Source organism: Oncorhynchus mykiss, chromosome 23 (assembly GCF_057628025.1).
Source record: "Oncorhynchus mykiss isolate SJ-2025 chromosome 23, ASM5762802v1, whole genome shotgun sequence".
Taxonomy (NCBI): Eukaryota; Metazoa; Chordata; class Actinopteri; order Salmoniformes; family Salmonidae; genus Oncorhynchus; species Oncorhynchus mykiss.
This window is the reverse complement of record NC_143044.1, coordinates 1467515-1486111: the sequence shown is the minus strand read 5'-3', so window position 1 is coordinate 1486111 and position 18597 is coordinate 1467515. Positions and strand designations below refer to the sequence as shown.

Here is an 18597-nt window from a genome sequence, read left to right as displayed (position 1 = left end):
CATAGAATATGTCACACGTAATGTAGACTGGACTGAATATACATTTGTTTTGAAGAAATTATCTAGCATTTCTACTTGGTATGACAGAAGTGACCAACCGAATGTCTGTATTTGATGCAGCCTCCATCTTGATGGTAAGCGTGTCCTGTCATCTGGGTCACATATCCTCAGGTAAGGATGCTCTATAAATGACACTAAACACGCATCACTCCTGTTCAAACAAAACTATCATGTTCTGTTTTAAAACATTATTTTATTGCCCCTGACCTATTGGTTATATGGTGGTTATAAACTCTTATATTCCAGTAGGGGCCTGTTATTTTGACGCTGATGGCTTTTATGTGATCAGTATATATTTTTTTGACATTCCAAGCCAACCTAAAATGGGGACACGCACATCAATATTACCACCAAAGGGAACCGAAGGCTCTTCGTGATGAACCACCGTTGAATGAATGGGTAAAAATAACTCATGAAAAAGCATTAATTCATTAGATAACTATTTAAAGTAGGCATTCAAGCATAAGTCATAAGCATGTATAACATTTATAATGGCATTAATTATCTTTTTTTAGGGTGTGTCTCATTCACCAGCTCAACCCAATTGAACATTTATGGGAGTTTCTGGATTGGTGCCTGAGACAGCTTTTCCACCACCATCAACAAAACCCCAAATTATGGAATTTATTGTGGAAGAATGGTGTCGCATCCCCTCAAAAGAGTTCTAGACACTTATAGAATTTATGCCAAGGCGCATAGAAGCTGCTCGGAGGGCTTGTGGTGGCCCAACGCCCTAATAACACACTGTGTTGGTGTTTCCTTTGTTTAGCCTTTCACTGCTAAAAAGCAAACACCCGCCAGCTCTCTCCCTCCCGACTGTCTCTCTCATCCAGTTAAGACCCTCCCGTTCTCCCTCCCCAATCCCTTCTTCCATCCCTCTATTGTCAGTATTTCACAGAGAGGCAGTCAAATTAATAGCAGCAATAGTAGACCCTATCAGGTTTCTCAAGGAAGGGACTAACACACTCCCTCACACATCTGTGCTGTGTAGAGCGGAGACACACCTGCAAACACATACACTAGTGGAACCAGGGTAGAGACCGGACACACACACACACACCTGTGCTTTGCAGATTGGTGACACACCTGTCCAGGAGGAGGACACACTCAAACTCACCTGGAATATACACTCCACTCTCCTGCTTCACCTCTTTCCTGTCTCGACTGAAGGAGCAACAGGTAAAGTACTGTTTAATGTCCCCCCCCCCCCCCCCCATTTTTCCTCTCACCTCTCCGATATCTTTCTCCTCTATGGCCTCCAACACACTCTACCTTCTTTCCTCTTCTCTCACACTCTTCTCCTGACTCTCTCCCCCCGTCTCTCTCTCACTCTCTTGTTATGTCTCCTCTACTCCTCCACACACGTCCAGAGCCTGTTTACACTGTGGGAAGTGAGTGAGTGCTTTTTAGTCTGTACTTAATTATATTTTTCTTTCTTTCTCCGTTGTCCTAGTATTTGCCTTTCAGAGGCACATGAGTAAATAAATATAACATACTGAATCTTATTGGACAATCAAATTGCATGTAACATTGCAATACTTTGTTTGAGTTTATGCAATCCTAGTAAAAGCTTTTCTTTACTTTATATAGAGAATACCGGTATTTTTATTTCATTTTTATTGAACCTTTAACTATTCTGTCACACAGTCTTAGTAAGCAGATCAGTGCCTGGTTTCCCCCTCCCATATTTCACCTCTGTCTGTCTGGTTAAAACTAAACAAACTGTAGTGATGCAGGTAGCTGTTTATGATGAACTGTTATGCAGTAGTGAGTGTTGATAGTCTGTTTATAGAAAAACAGACTGTGTGGTGTTGCGTTATGGAAAGTTTTTCTTGTTTTTGGTGATCTGTCTCGTGTCTTTTTTTATTGATATCGGAACAGCAAATGTGAAATGACTAGATTCAAGTAATTGATAATGATAGCTGTGTTGGTGGTTGATTGATCAAAGCTCAAGTGTGTAAAGAGGTTGATAACCTTCAGTGGTATAGCCTAAGACAGAACTATGCTCTCTAGAAGGATGCTGTGCCAATGTTTATAGATAAACAGGGAAGTATGATGCCAATGTGTGTCGCACAACATGAACAAAGGTAGGACGCGTTTATCAGAAGTTGATCACCAGCACCCCTTACCCGTGGGCACAAAAGCAAAGAAAGTAAAAAAAATATGAAAATAGCACTGAGTGTACAAAACATTCTCCCTTTTGCCCTCAGAACAGCCTCAATTTGTCTTGGCATGGACTCTACAAGGTGACGAAAGCATTCCACAGGGACCCATATTGACTTCCCACAGTTGTGCTAAGTTTGCAGGATATTGGGTGGTGGACCATTGTTGATACACATGGGAAACTGTTGAGATTTTTTTTTAAACAGCTTTGCAGTTCTTGACAAAACCGGTGCACCTGGAACCTACTACCATACCCTGTTCAAAGGCACTTCAATCTTTTGTCTTGCCCATTCACCCTCTGAATGGCACACATACACAATCCATGTCTCAATTGTCTCGAGGCTTAAAAATCATTTAACCTGTCTCCTCCCCTTCATCTACACTGACTGAAGTGGCTCAATAAGGGATCATAGCTTTCACCTGGTCAGTCTGTCATGGAAAGAGCAGTATTTTATACATTCAGTATATATATACAGTGCCTTGCGAAAGTATTCGGCCCCCTTGAACTTTGCGACCTTTTGCCACATTTCAGGCTTCAAACATAAAGATATAAAACTGTATTTTTTTGTGAAGAATCAACAACAAGTGGGACACAATCATGAAGTGGAACAACATTTATTGGATATTTCAAACTTTTTTAACAAATCAAAAACTGAAAAATTGGGCGTGCAAAATTATTCAGCCCCTTTACTTTCAGTGCAGCAAACTCTCTCCAGAAGTTCAGTGAGGATCTCTGAATGATCCAATGTTGATCTAAATGACTAATGATGATACATACAATCCACCTGTGTGTAATCAAGTCTCCGTATAAATGCACCTGCACTGTGATAGTCTCAGAGGTCCGTTAAAACCGCAGAGAGCATCATGAAGAACAAGGAACACACCAGGCAGGTCCGAGATACTGTTGTGAAGAAGTTTAAAGCCGGATTTGGATACAAAATGATTTCCCAAGCTTTAAACATCCCAAGGAGCACTGTGCAAGCGATAATATTGAAATGGAAGGAGTATCAGACCACTGCAAATCTACCAAGACCTGGCCGTCCCTCTAAACTTTCAGCTCATACAAGGAGAAGACTGATCAGAGATGCAGCCAAGAGGCCCATGATCACTCTGGATGAACTGCAGAGATCTACAGCTGAGGTGGGAGACTCTGTCCATAGGACAACAATCAGTCGTATATTGCACAAGTCTGGCCTTTATGGAAGAGTGGCAAGAAGAAAGCCATTTCTTAAAGATATCCATAAAAAGTGTCGTTTAAAGTTTGCCACAAGCCACCTGGGAGACACACCAAACATGTGGAAGAAGGTGCTCTGGTCAGATGAAACCAAAATTGAACTTTTTGGCAACAATGCAAAACGTTATGTTTGGCGTAAAAGCGACACAGCTGAACACACCATCCCCACTGTCAAACATGGTGGTGGCAGCATCATGGTTTGGGCCTGCTTTTCTTCAGCAGGGACAGGGAAGATGATTAAAATTGATGGGAAGATGGATGGAGCCAAATACAGGACCATTCTGGAAGAAAACCTGATGGAGTCTGCAAAAGACCTGAGACTGGGACGGAGATTTGTCTTCCAACAAGACAATGATCCAAAACATAAAGCAAAATCTACAATGGAATGGTTCAAAAAATAAACATATCCAGGTGTTAGAATGGCCAAGTCAAAGTCCAGACCTGAATCCAATCGAGAATCTGTGGAAAGAACTGAAAACTGCTGTTCACAAATGCTCTCCATCCAACCTCACTGAGCTCGAGCTGTTTTGCAAGGAGGAATGGGAAAAAAATTCAGTCTCTCGATGTGCAAAACTGATAGAGACATACCCCAAGCGACTTACAGCTGTAATCGCAGCAAAAGGTGGCGCTACAAAGTATTAACTTAAGAGGGCTGAATCATTTTGCACGCCCAATTTTTCAGTTTTTGATTTGTTAAAAAAGTTTGAAATATCCAATAAATGTCGTTTCACTTCATGATTGTGTCCCACTTGTTGTTGATTCTTCACAAAAAAATACAGTTTTATATCTTTATGTTCGAAGCCTGAAATGTGGCAAAAGGTCGCAAAGTTCAAGGGGGCCGAATACTTTCGCAAAGGCACTGTATATATAAAATCCGTGGAGGCTGGGAGACTCACGGTATAGGCGCGGAACGCACGGAGACCACAAAGTGTGCTTCAAAAATCATCAAAGACTAATTATTTTAACCTAATGCATTTAATAAAAACATTTATAGTACAATATTATGGGGAATGAGAGGGCTACTTACAGTGTTGGAAAGGGATCACAGCAGGGAAGGTGTGAGACATGAGTTAAGGTGTTCAGAGGCTTCACCAGTGCAGGACAGGATTTTACTGCAAAGACAACCAATAACACAAGACACTACACAGTTAGACAAAAGAGCTAAGAATGAGTTAGTCAAAGCAAGGAGTAAAATTATTGATGTGTAATAATGTGATTGATTCTACATATAGTAATGAGAGAAAATTGATATGGGTACTCACAGTGCTTTGAAGGGAAACATTCAATGTGCCAGTGGATGAGCGGGCACATCAGACGTCGTGCTTCAGTTCATGTCAGAAGAAAGTTGACAATGGTATTGGAGTGGAGTAGTCACCCCTTTATCAGGGAACATGAGGGGACCTATCTGCTATTTGTATTTACAGCTACATTCCTTTACAGCTGCGCCATCGTAGGTTTGAACAACGAGTTTCTCTATGAAGTTAAACTCAGAATTCATAAAGTCAAACAGACTGCGCATCTTGCCCACTTGGCACAAAGTAGCCCAAGAAACGTTCCTGAATAAAACCCTGATCATCCACATACCTGAGAATAACTGACAACTGCAAGCAGACTGGTGGAACCATAGGTCGCAGAACGGTGGGGCAATTTTTACCCCCTGGGGCCTGGGGTTTCTCCTTATATGTTAACCAAACTAGGAAAACTATGGACCCTATAAGGTATGATCAGTTGGAAAAATGGCACTTCGTGTTATTTAATCCAAGTTTATCATTTTAAAAGGCTAATTGATCATTAGAAAACCCTTTTGCAATTATGTTAGCACAGCTGAAAACTGTTGTGCTGATTTAAAGAAGCAATTACAACTGGCCCTCTTTAGACTAGTTGAGTATCTGGAGCATCAGCCTTTGTGGGTTCGATTACAGGCTCAAAATGGCCACAAACAAACGACTTTCTTCTGAAACTCGTCAGTTTATTCTTGATCTGAGAAATGAAGGCCATTCCATGTGAGAAATTGCCAAGAACCTGAAGCTCTGGTACAATGCTTTGTGGTACAATGCTTTGTACTACTCCCTTCACAGAACAGCGCAAACTGGCTCTAACCAGAATAGAAAGAGGAGTGGGAGGCCCCGGTGCACAACTGAGCAAGAGGACAAGTACATTAGAGTGTCTAGTTCGAGAAACAGACGCCTCACAAGTCCTCAACTGGCAGCTTCATTAAATAGTACCCGCAAAACACCAGTGTCAACGTCAACAGTGAAGGCGACTCTGGGATGCTGGCCTTCTAGGCAGAGTTGCAAAGAAAAAGCCACATCTCAGACTGGCCAATAAAAAGAAAAGATGGGCAAAAGAACACAGACAATGGACAGAGTAACTCTGCCTAGAAGGCCAGCATCCCGGAGTCGCCTCTTCACTGTTAACGTTGCACCATGAATTGTCACTGTTGATAATTCTAATGTTATAACTTCTAATAGTAGCTGTATCCACTGGCAAATTGGGAGAGAGAGTGAGGTGAATGCCATCTAAGAGCCAACATATTTTTCTTGCTGCAGTGCTGCCTGGCAGCAGTAATAGTCTCTGATTAATTGAGAGATTCAAGGAACTATCATTGTTAACATAGTAGATGCAAAGCATTGAATATTTACATTTCTGCACTTTGAAATTAATTTAGTAACTTTGTCCCAGAAGCATTTAACTGCAGGGCACTCCCACATCATATGACGGAATGTGCCTACATGATTTATTGGACACAGTAAACATTTGGGAGTTGGGGACAATTTCATCATAAAACGTTTCCTTTGTGTTATACAGTTTGAACAAACTTAATGTATAAATTGATAGTTTGGATTACGGGATAACAAGGTCATAATTTTCCATATTTTGTTCCAATTAAAGGGTTATTCAGATTCACTTAGAACTGTGGACCATACTTTTTTAATGGCTAGCTCAGAATATAAGCTTTCCATAAGTTGTTTAGATATTACAGAGATCAGTCCTGTTGGGAGCCCAGATAATTTATTTATAAATCCCATCATTGGATGGTAGTTGGGCTTCCCAAGGGACTCCATAGGCCAACATTGCTGACCTAAGTTGTAAATATAGAAAAAAGGAGTTAACTGGTAATGTGTATGTCTTTCAAATCTTTGAATGTTCTCAAACCATTACTTCCATGAAATTGGCAAGGGTACGGATTCCACATTTGGACCATTGGGGGAATGCAAAAAGACACCCTCCAGATTGCAAGACATTATTGTGAAATATTGGAGTGTGGGTATGCCATTTCGATTCCCAGAGATTGTGTGAGCAATAATAGGACCAAAGTGTAGTTTAAATTTTTTAAGGGACATATCAGTGAAGACCATCACTTCCAGGGCTATAGGAAACACCATATTTATCTCTATGGGAAATGGTGCCGGAGGGGATGGCTGCTGTTTTATGGGCTCTATGGGCTTTTTACATTCTTTGTAACTTATTTTGTACATAATGTTGCTGCTACCGTCTCTTATTACCGAAAAGAGCTTCTGGATATCAGAACAGCGATTACTCATCTTGAACTGGACGAATAATTTTTCTTTAACGAGCTGGATGAGAGGCCCTCATCCCCATCATTAGCAGGAGAAAGAGACGGGGGTATCGCGGAAGGAGATCAGCGTGCTTTGCGAGGATCCCGCAAAGAGACGGCTAATCTGCCTTTGCCATCGGTGCTATTGGCCAACGCACAATCGCTGGATAATAAAGTGGACAAACTACAAGCACGTATATCCTAACAACGGGACATTAAAAATGGTAATATCTTATGTTTCACCGAGTCATGGCTGAACGACGACATGAATAACGTACAGCTAGCGGGTTATACACTGTATCGGCAGGATAGAACAGCAGCCTCTGGTAAGGCAAGGGGTGGAGGTCTATGCATATTTGTAAACAACAGCTGGTGCACGAAATCTAAGGAAGTCTCAAGGTTTTGCTCGCCTGAGATAGAGTATCTTCCAAGAGAGTTTTCATCTAAATTCTTCGTAGCTGTCTATTTACCACCACAAACTGATGCTGGCACTAAGATCGCACTCAATGAGCTGTATACGGCCAAAAGTAAACAGAAAAACGCTCATCTAGAGGCTGCGTTCTTAGTGGCCGGGGACTTTAATGCAGGGAAACTTTAATCCCCTTTACCTCATATCTACCATTATGTTAAATGTGAAAATAGTAGGAAATTAACTCTAGACCACCTTTACTCCATACACAGAGACACGTACAAAGCTCTCCCTTGCCCTCCATTTGGCAAATCTGACCATAATTCTACCCTCCTGATTCCTGCTTACAAGCAAAAATTGAAATCAGGAAGCACCAGTGACTCGGTCAATAAAAAAGTGATCAGATGAAGCAGATGCTAAGCTACAGGACCGATTTGCTAGCACAGACTGGAATATGTTCTGGGATTCCTCCGATGGCACTGAGGAGTACATCACATCAGTCACTGGCTTCATCAATAAGTGCATCGATGACATTGTTCCTACAGTGACTGTACGTACATACCCCAACCAGAAGACATGGATTACAGGCAACATTTGCACTGAGCTAAAGGGTAGAGCTGCCACTTTCAAGGTGCGGGACTCTAACCCGAAAGCTTATAAGAAATCCTGCTATGCCCTCCGATGAATCATCACACTGGCAAAGTGTCAATACAGGACTAAGTTCGAATAGTATGACACCGGCTCCGACGCTCGGCAGATGTGGCAGGGCTTGCAAACTATTACAGACTACAAAGGGAAGCACAGCTGAGAGCAGCCCAGTGACACGAGCCTACCAGACAAGCTATATTACTTCTATGCTCGCTTTGAGGCAAGTTAACACTGAAATATGCATGAGAGCAGCTGTTCCGGATGATTGTGTGATCACGCTCTCCACAGTCAATGTGAGTAAGACCTTTAAACAGATCAACATTCACAAGGCTGTGGCTAGTGATATATTTTACATCAATTCCCATTATTAAAGTGGCTGGAGTTGAGTCAGTGTGTTGGCAGCAGCCACTCAATGTTAGTGGTGGCTGTTTAATAGTCTGATGGCTGTGAGATAGAAGCTGTTTTTCAGTCTCTCGATCCCAGCTTTGATGCACCTGTACTGACCTCGCCTTCTGGATGATAGCGGGGTGAACAGGCAGTGGCTCGGGTGGTTGTTGTCCTTGATGATCTTTATGGCCTTCCTGTGACATCGGGTGGTGTAGGTGTCCTGGAGGGCAGGTAGTTTGTCCCCGGTGATGCGTTGTGCAGACCTCACTACCCTCTGGAGAGCCTAGTTTGGAGGGTACTATGGTATTAAATACTGAGCTGTAGTCGATGAACAGCATTCTCACATAGGTATTCCTCTTGTCCAGATGGGTTAGGGAAGTGTGCAGTGTGGTTGAGATTGCATCGTCTGTGGACCTATTTGGGCGGTAAGCAAATTGAAGTGGGTCTAGGGTGTCAGGTAGGGTGGAGGTGATATGGTCCTTGACTAGTCTCTCAAAGCACTTCATGATGACGGACGTGAGTGCTACGGGGCGGTAGTCGTTTGGCTCAGTTACCTTAGCTTTCTTGGGAACAGGAACAATGGTGGCCCTCTTGAAGCATGTGGGAACAGCAGACTGGGATAGGGATTGATTGAATATGTCCGTAAACACACCAGCCAGCTGCATGCTCCGAGGGCGCGGCTGGGGATGCCGTCTGGGCCTGCAGCCTTGCGAGGGTTAACACGTTTAAATGTTTTACTCACCTCGGCTGCAGTGAAGGAGAGTCCGCATGTTTTGGTTGCGGGCCGTGTCAGTGGCACTGTATTGTCCTCAAAGCGGGCAAAAAAGTTATTTAGTCTGCCTGGGAGCAAGGCATCCTGGTCCGTGACTGGGCTGGTTTTCTTTTTGTAATCCGTGATTGACTGTAGACCCTGCCACATACCTCTTGTGTCTGAGCCGTTGAATTGCGATTCTACTTTGTCTCTATATTGACGCTTAGCTTGTTTGATTGCCTTGCGGAGGGAATAGCTACACTGTTTGTATTCGGTCATGTTTCCGGTCACCTTGCCCTGATTAAAAGCAGTGGTTCGTGCTTTCAGTTTCACGCGAATGCTGCCATCAATCCACGGTTTCTGGTTTGGGAATGTTTTAATCGTTGCTATGGGAACGACATCTTCAACGCACGTTCTAATGAACTCGCTCACCGAATCAGCGTATTCGTCAATGTTGTTGTTTGACGCAAATACGAAACATATCCCAGTCCACGTGATGGAAGCAGTCTTGGAGTGTGGAATCAGATTGGTCGGACCAGCGTTGAACAGACCTCAGCGTGGGAGCTTCTTGTTTTAGTTTCTGTCTGTAGGCAGGGAGCAACAAAATTGAGTCGTGGTCAGCTTTTCCGAAAGGAGAGCGGGGGAGGGCCTTATATGCGTCGCGGAAGTTAGAATAGCAATGATCCAAGGTTTTGCCAGCCCTGGTTGCGCAATCGAAATGCTGATACAATTTAGGGAGTCTTGTTTTCAGATTAGCCTTGTTAAAATCCCCAGCTACAATGAATGCAGCCTCAGGATATGTGGATCCCAGTTTGCAAAGAGTCAAATAAAGTTTGTTCAGAGCCATCGATGTGTCTGCTTGGGGGGGAATATATACGGCTGTGATTATAATCGAAGAGAATTTTCTTGGTAGATAATGCGGTCGACATTTGATTGTGAGGAATTCTAAATCAGGTGAACAGAAGGACTTGAGTTCCTGTATGTTGTTGTGACCACACCACGTCTCGTTAACCATAAAGCATACGCCCCCGCCCCTCTTCTTACCAGAAAGATGTTTGTAATACCAACATGTTTCAAGCAGACCCCCATAGTCCCTGTGCCCAACAACACTTAGGTAACCTGCCTAAATGACTACCGGCCCGTAGCACTCACGTCTGTAGCCATGAGAAGTGCTTTGAAAGGCTGGTCATGACTCACCTCAACACCATTATCCAAGAAACTCTAGACCGACTCCAATTTGCATCCTGCCCCAACAGATCCACAGATGATGCAATCTTTATTGCACTCAACATTGCACCCCCCCCCCCCCCCCCCCCCCCCCAATCTGCCACGCGTGCTTAGTCCCCTACTGTACTCCCTGTTCACCCATGACTGCATGGCCAAGCACCACTCCAGCACCATCATTAAGTTTGGAGACAACATAATGGTGGTAGGCCTGATCACTGACAATGATGAGACAGCCTATAGGGAGGAGGTTAGGCACCTGGCAATGTGGTGCCAGGACAACAACCTCTGTGATCAAGACAAAGGAGATTATCGTGGACTACAGGAAAAGGAGGACCGAGCATGCCCCCATTCTTATCGACGGGGTTGTAGTGGAGCAGGTTGAGAGCGTCAAGTTCCTTGGTGTCAACATCATCAACAAACTTTTTTTTCCTTTTTTTTCACACCTTTAGTTAAATAGGCATCCACTTTAGAAGAGAGCAATGCGAGTGATTCATTTACCCGTTTTAATTGCAAATCGAGGGCAGAGATAATCTCCTTACAAACAATCTATCGGATAGTAGCGGCCAGCTCTTTCTGTTGTCTGGTGAAAGCCGCCATGTTCCCACAGGTGAATTGTGGATGGACAGATTATGCTATCTGATGGAGCGAAACCTGCTATTTTTTTTAAATTATTAAACAATGAACGTCCTACACCTTAATATGGGGTTAACAATTTACATTTTTATAAAACAATAGTTTTGCAACAGAAAGACACAATATCGCATATCAATGCATGTCACCAGAACTAGAAACCTGCTTCACTTGTGGTCACATTTATGGTTTCCCTCAATGCTATTTTTCTTACAATTACATTATGTATGTATTTACTTTCCAGGGCCTGCACCTTTTTACATTCTCTTTACTTCTGTGTTTATCTCCGTATTTGTGTGTTTCCACTCCCACCCCAGTGTCTCTGCTTTGTGTTTGCAGGCCCATCAATACAGAGATAGTGCCACTCTACATTCTCCAGCCTTACCCTAGCCCACCTTCCAGCCCTATCTCTAGTTGCAGTGATGGGAGCAAGTAGGAGTGTTTGGAGGTTGGGGGGCTGCGCCGGGGTGGTGTTGGCCTGGATCGGGGCTCTGTTGCTGGGGTCCAGCTTGGCCCTGCCTCTCCCTGCCACCTGTCCTAAGGGAGTCTCTCCCTTGAACCTGATCCAAACACAGTACCAGTCAATCCCAGGAGCAGACGCAGGCTTCATGTCCGGGGTCGTCCAGTCCTTCCTCCACACCATCCAGCCCAACCCCTTCCCCAAAGGTCAGTCTCGGTGCATCCATGTGGTCAAAAGTAGTGTACTATATAAAGGGAATAGGGTGCCATAGTAAAAAAAAAACTGTAGCATAATCGGACAACGCTGCTTTTCTACAGCAGTGCTTTAATCATATTGAGCTCATTCTGACCTAGCCAGGTGTGTGTAGCCACTATGTAAATATCTAGGCTTTCACCCATTTGCAGAGGGTTTCTGCATAGAGCATCTTTAAGTAGTGAGTGGACAATATTCCACTGTAGTCCAGAATCTTTGTCACCTTTGTTACCCATCCTAAATGACTATTACTTCAGAGCTGGCTCAGTTTATTTGTGACTGCTTCCTTGTTAGAGCTAGTAGTGATTCTGATGGACAAACAACAGTGAAGGCCCCTTAGGTACACAGAGACGCACGCACGCACGCACACACACACACACACACACACACACAGTGTGTGTTAATTAGCCATTGACCTTTGCTCAGGTAAATCTCATCCTAGATCAGAGAGCTCTCGATTTGCTGAGCAGATTGCAATGCACAGATTGGATAGTGATAGTCTCTTTTGATCATGGCTTTTATCCAATCAGGATTGGAGGATGTTGTTGAAGCAACCCTTGTTTGCTCATGTTTTGGTTTAATGTTTGGATAATGACACTAGTATTTGTGTTATGACAAGAAATGGGTGGTTTACAGAAGATAGCCCTATTTGGTAAAAGGCCAAGTCCATATTATGGCAAGAACAGCTCAAATAAGCAAAGAGAAATGACATTCCATCATTATTTTAAGACATGAAGGTCAGTCAATCCGGAACATTTCAAGAACTTTGAAAGTTTCTTCAAGTGCAGTCGCAAAAACCACCAAGCGCTATGATGAAACTGGCTCTCATGAGGACCGCCACAGGAAAGGAAGACCCAGAGTTACCTCTGCGGCAGAGGATACATTCATTAAAGTTACCAGCCTCAGAATTGCAGCCCAAATAAATGCTTCATAGAGTTCAAGTAACAGACACATCTCAACATCAACTGTTCAGAGGACACTGCATGAATCAGGCTTCATGGTTGAACTGCTGCGAAGAAACCACTACTAAAGGATGCCAATAAGAAGAAGAGACTTGTGTGTGCCAAGAAACACAAGCAATGGACATTAGACTGGTAGAAATCTGTCCTTTGGTCTGATGAGTCCAAATTTGAGATTTTTGATTCCAACCGCCATGTCTTTGTGAGATGCAGAGTAGGTGAACGGATGATCTCCGTATGTGTAGTTCCCACCGTGAAGCATGGAGGAGGAGGTGTGATGGTGTGGGGGTGCTTTGCTGGTGACACTGTCTGTGATTTGTTTAGAATTCAAAGCACACTTAACCAGCATGGTAACCACAACATTCTGCAGCGATACACCATCCCATCTGGTTTGCGCTTAGTGGGACGATAATTTGTTTTTCAACAGGACAATGACCCAACACACCTCCAGGCTGTGTAAGGGCTATTTGACCAAGAAAGAGAGTGATGGAGTGCTGCTTCAGATGACCTGGCCTCCACAATCACCTGACCGCAACCCAATTGAGATGGTTTGGGATGAGTTGGAACGCAGAGTGAAGGAAAAGCAGCCAACAAGTGCTCAGCATAGGTGGGAACTCCTTCAAGACTGTTGGAAAAGCATTTCAGGTGAAGCTGGTTGAGAGAATGCCAAGAGTGTGCAAAGCTGTCATCAAGGCAAAGGGTGGCTACTTTTAAGAATCTAAAATCTAAAATATATTTTGGTTTGTTTAACAATTTTTTTGGTTACTACATGATGTGTTATTTCATAGTTTTGTGATGTCTTCACTGTTATTCTACAATTTAGAAAAATAGTCAAACTAAACTTTTGACTGGTACTGTATATCTGGGTCCAGGATAAAGTGACTAATGGGGCAATTGAAATTGGCGTGGGAGCAACATTTTGGGGGTTCTTGCATTGGAATTATATTGAATCCTGCTTATATCACGCTATACTACAATAAACCTAAAGTTCAAATGCCCAGACTCCAAGATAATGGAGTGCTTTTGAAGTGACAGTCAGGTTGTCACGAAATCTCCGCTGCGCTATATCAGAACAATGGACAGTGCCTTGTGCCGTACACACTAAAGTAAGGCTGTTTTGGTAAAGAAGACAGGCTACAAGATAGATAGGCTGTTTGTAATAGCTGTCTTACCAAAATAATGGAAAAGAAACGGTGAAAGTAGTAGCCTAGTTATTCATGCATGCAAACAAAAATACTGAATAGCAGTTTGACTTAGAATAGGCCTAGTAGGCCTAGTAAAACAAAATGTCAGATCGATAAAGGCATGACACAATCTATATTTAGGCTAGTTACATTAACAGTAAACAAATGCAGTAAACAAAATGCGAATGGAGATCCAAATAACCAAAACAGCCTACAACCTACTACAGTGGAATGCAGCCATGCACAGTTGTCTTCCCAAATAAATAGGGCTATAATGGCCCGCTTCAAACCTAGAATATAATGCCGCTCGCTCATGAGTTCAGTAACACGTTGTGATACGGCAAAACACACTTCTGTGAATCAAATTCGACACACGTAATCAAGTAAGCAATGGCCAGACTACCATAAACAGGTTTCCAATATACACAGTTCCATGTACCACGAAAACCAATTGGCTACCAAGAAAACCCCAATAGAATGTCTAGTTATTTGATTAAACATAGCTATACCCTGGGACATCATTTTGGATATTGCGTTGGAATTATATTGAATTCTGCTTATATCACGCTACAATGAACATTAAAGTTAAAATGCTTTTGACCAATAAGTAACAGGTTGGCGCAAAATCTCCGCTGCGCTCTATCAGCACCATGGACAGTACCCTACACACCAAAGAACGATTTGTATTAAAACTAACCAGCTAGATTTGGTCTTACCTTTTCAGAACAGTTGCTGCCTCCTTGATGCTCTCTGGATCTTCCTGAGTAATCGGTCATTCCATTCTCCCCGAAATCTTCTTGAAAGATCCCCCTCAAATACCAGTTGGCGTAGTTGAGCTTTTCTCGGGTGTATCATGCTTCTTCTGTGCTGACGGAACACATTTGTCAAAATGGAAAATGAGTTCTCGCATGTAGCTTCATCAGTGACAATCTCACTCATGAGCCCTATGATTTCATTTTGAAAATCGCGTGATGTTTATGTGACATTGTGGGGTATGGTGCTATACACCATGACAAGTTCTATTGTCTATTCAGAGAGTATATTCCATCATGGACAGAAAATGTATACTGCCCCTCTCTCCTCTTGACTCTGTCGCGTCCAATACCCCCTCAGTGGTCGCTGGTTTGAAACAAGACACTCAATAATGTCCACAGTCGCCGAAACACATACATGTGATTTCTTAACACGTGTTGACATCACAGTACTCACAATGCAGTGCATTTCAAAAGCTCTTTGTTTGATGCGTGCCCAGCGAATCCTTTGGTACTATCAATAGCATGCTTCCAGTTAGAATACCCGACCTGGGTGAAGGCCTTGTTTGCTTTAGCATTGGACACATAACTTTCGACATGGGAAACAAAATGTTGCATCTGCAATACCCGAGTAATTCCAGCCACTCTCCTCATGTGAACCAGTTGTTATTAAACGTTATTGAACGTTTTAAAATAGAAAACCTTAGGCTATGGTAGGATTCTAGGCTAACCTGGGCTTGCTCCTCTGTTCCAAGGAACAGTCGGCGGTGGAGGGGGCTGTGGAGACATTATCCTGGCGGCATTTGTGGAAGAGAGGGAAGCCTCTGCACTCGGAGCTAGCTGGAGCTCGCTAACATCATCGCTGCTGGGCTTGGCAGCGGCCTCGGTGGTTCGATACTGCTGCTCATCGCTCTCCATTGGCTTTATTTGGGTACTTTGGCGCAGCCAATTTATGACACCCATCGTGGCAGTGGCAGATTAGCTGGTTCGAGCTAGCTAAATAGGCGAAGGCTAAGAACACCAACGCTTTTTACAGCTGGATAAGAAGCTAAATAAATTCTGTAGTGGTGTGGTGTGTGAGACATAGTTGAGTGAAGCTGCTTCAATGGTAAACTTCACCCCGCCCTTATAAATCAAATATTACAGGCGGAGCCGTATCACTTTATTCCCTTAGCCTACCACAGATGAAGCGTTTTTTACAGCTTTTATTGAAACCCAAAGGGATCATACATAACCTGCCCCAGTGGCTTTCCATAGACCCCCTACACACCGCAGCGCACTCTGTCCATTGTGCTGATACTGTCCATTGTGCTGACACAGTGCAGGGAGATACAGATTTTTCACCAACCTGTCAGTCAATCATTTGGAACTTTTTTGCTATTTCTTTTTTATATAGGGACATAAAACAAAAACTGAGTGGGCTAAGCTCCCTAGTGGAGCCGGGTACACCCTCCTCCCTCTCTCTGTCATTCTCTCTCTGTCATTCTCTCTCTGTCACCCTCCCTTTCTCTCTATGGCTGAATGCCTGGGTATCAGGATTCAGAAGTGGATTACTATTCTGTTCACTAAGTAACGTACATGACAGTGTACCAGTTGGGGCTTTAACACGTCTCATGGCACGCCAGCTGGGTATCTGCTTTCAGGAGATGAATAAAGAAATGGAGAGAGACTATGAGAAAGTGGAATTTCCTCTTTCCCACCTAGATGATAGAACTCCTCTGAAGTTTCTCTTCACAATGCCAGCTGGTGTTGTGTGAATAATAACCGGCTATAAGTGCAGGGTTCGACAAGACAGTGGAGTAGGAACATTGTGGTAGTCTCAGTTCTCACATCCCTGGTATGGTTACTAATGGTTTCCTGATCCTGAACCTAGGTTACATCTAAAGAACAGTAGGTTTGATTTCTGCAAGTAAATGAAATAATGATAGAGTAATTGTATTGTGAAGGTGTGAGATCTCACTGTTGTCAGAGAGAATGAGGGAGAGAGGGTGATGAAGAAACTGAGGGCGAGGGAATGAGAGAGATACCTAGTCAGTTGTACAACTGAATGCATTCAACTGAAATGTGTCTCTGCATTTAACCCAACCCCTCTGAATCAGTGAGCGGGACTACCTTCATCGACATCCTCGTCTTCGGCGTGCTGCCTTGCTCAGGGGCAGAACGGCAGATTTTTACCTTGTCAGCTCTGGATTTCAATCCAGCAACCTTTCGGTTACTGGCCCAATGCTCTAACCACTAGGCTACCTGCGAGAGAAAGAGAGATCGAAAGGGTTGATGTAAAATGTGACTCCTGATCTCCATACAGCCTTTGACAGTGTTTCTTTGACAGATCCTCTCACATGAACAAGCCAGATGATGTTTATATGTTGAACATATTTTTGTGGTGATATCTAGTCATTATTGGTTGAATGTTGGCTGATGTTTAAAAAAAATATATTAATTGAATCTTTTATTTTATCAGGGAGTCATACTGGGACCAAGGTCTATTTTACAGATGGGCCCTGAATTACATAAATTAAAGAAAAAACACACATCAAAATATAAATACAGAATGCAAGCAGAAAGAAAAACATGGTCATAAAAAACAAACACATCCAGATCCTCCTCCTTTCTTTCTCTCCCTCTCCATTCTTCTCTCTTAGATCTGCTGGTTAAATTAGTGGAGAAAAGTGGCAATATATACAATGACAAGAAAACCATCAAAGAGGTAAGAAAATATGGATGCGTGCATGTGTGTGTGTGTGTGTGTCAACTTGGTCGCTAAATCCAGAGAAACTACGGACCATGTAAAAAAAACTGTTAGTCTCTAAATCCGTCTTGAAGGACCACGTAAAAACGGTTGGCTGGTATGCCCTCACCCGCTATATACTTACATCTGATTAGTTTGGTTCTGCCCTCTAAATCAAATCAAATCAAATCAAATTTCATGTGTCACATACACATGGTTAGCAGATGTGAATGCGAGTGTAGCGAAATGCTTGTGCTTCTAGTTCCGACAATGCAGTAATAACCAACGAGCTTGATGACGAGTTTTGAGGGTACTATGGTGTTAAATGCTGAGCTGTTGTCGATGAACACCATTCTCACATAGGTATTCCTCTTGTCCAGATGGGTTAGGGCAGTGTGGTTGCGATTGCGTCGTCTGTGGACCTATTGGGGCGGTAAGCAAATTGGAGTGGGTCTAGGGTGTCAGGTATGGTGGAGGTGATATGGTCCTTGACTAGTCTCTCAAAGCACTTCATGATGACGGAAGTGAGTGCTACAGGGCAGTAGTCGTTTAGCTCAGTTACCATAGCATTCTTGAGAACAGGAACAATGTTGGCCCTCTTGAAGCATGTGGGAACAGCAGACTGGGATAAGGATTGATTGAATATGTCCGTAAACACACCAGTCAGCTGGTCTGCACATGCTCTGAGGACGCGGATGGGGATGCCGTGTGGGCCTGCAGCCTTGCGAGGGTTGACACGTTTAAATGTTTTACTCACGTCGGCTGCAGTGAAGGAGAGTACGCAGGTTTTGGTGGCGGTCTGTGTCAGTGGCACTGTATTGTCCTCAAAGCGAGCAAAGAAGTTTTTTAGTCTGTCTGGGAGCAAGACATCCTTGTCCGCGACGGGGCTGGTTTTCTTTTTGTAATCTGTAATTGACTGTAGACCCTGCCTCATACCTCTCTCTGAGCCGTTGAATTTCGACTCTACTTTGTCTCTATACTGATGCTTAGCTTGTTTGATTGCCTTGTGGAGGGAATAGCACTGTTTGTATTCGGTCATGTTTCAGGTCACCTTGCCCTGGTTAAAAGCAGTGGTTCACACTTTCAGCTTCGCGCGAATGCAGCTATCAATCCACGGCTTCTGGTTTGGGAATGTTTTAATAGCTGCTGTGGGTACGACATGGCTGATGCACTTGCTAATAAACTCGTTCACCG

At 43.4% G+C, this 18597-nt stretch overlaps 1 protein-coding gene across 1 annotated transcript in view; it reads left to right on the top strand.

Annotated features, from left to right (window-relative positions):
* Positions 1 to 575: 575 nt before the first annotated feature.
* The window catches only part of LOC110502250 (prominin-1-A), a 37702-nt gene continuing 19680 nt past the window's right edge, over positions 576 to 18597 (top strand). Inside the window, exons 1-3 of the mRNA XM_021580143.3 lie at positions 576 to 1239; positions 11408 to 11734; positions 17318 to 17382. Of these exons, the coding sequence (XP_021435818.2) occupies positions 11491 to 11734; positions 17318 to 17382 (309 nt within the window). The 5' untranslated portion in view covers positions 576 to 1239; positions 11408 to 11490. The remainder of the gene's footprint in view (positions 1240 to 11407; positions 11735 to 17317; positions 17383 to 18597) is intronic.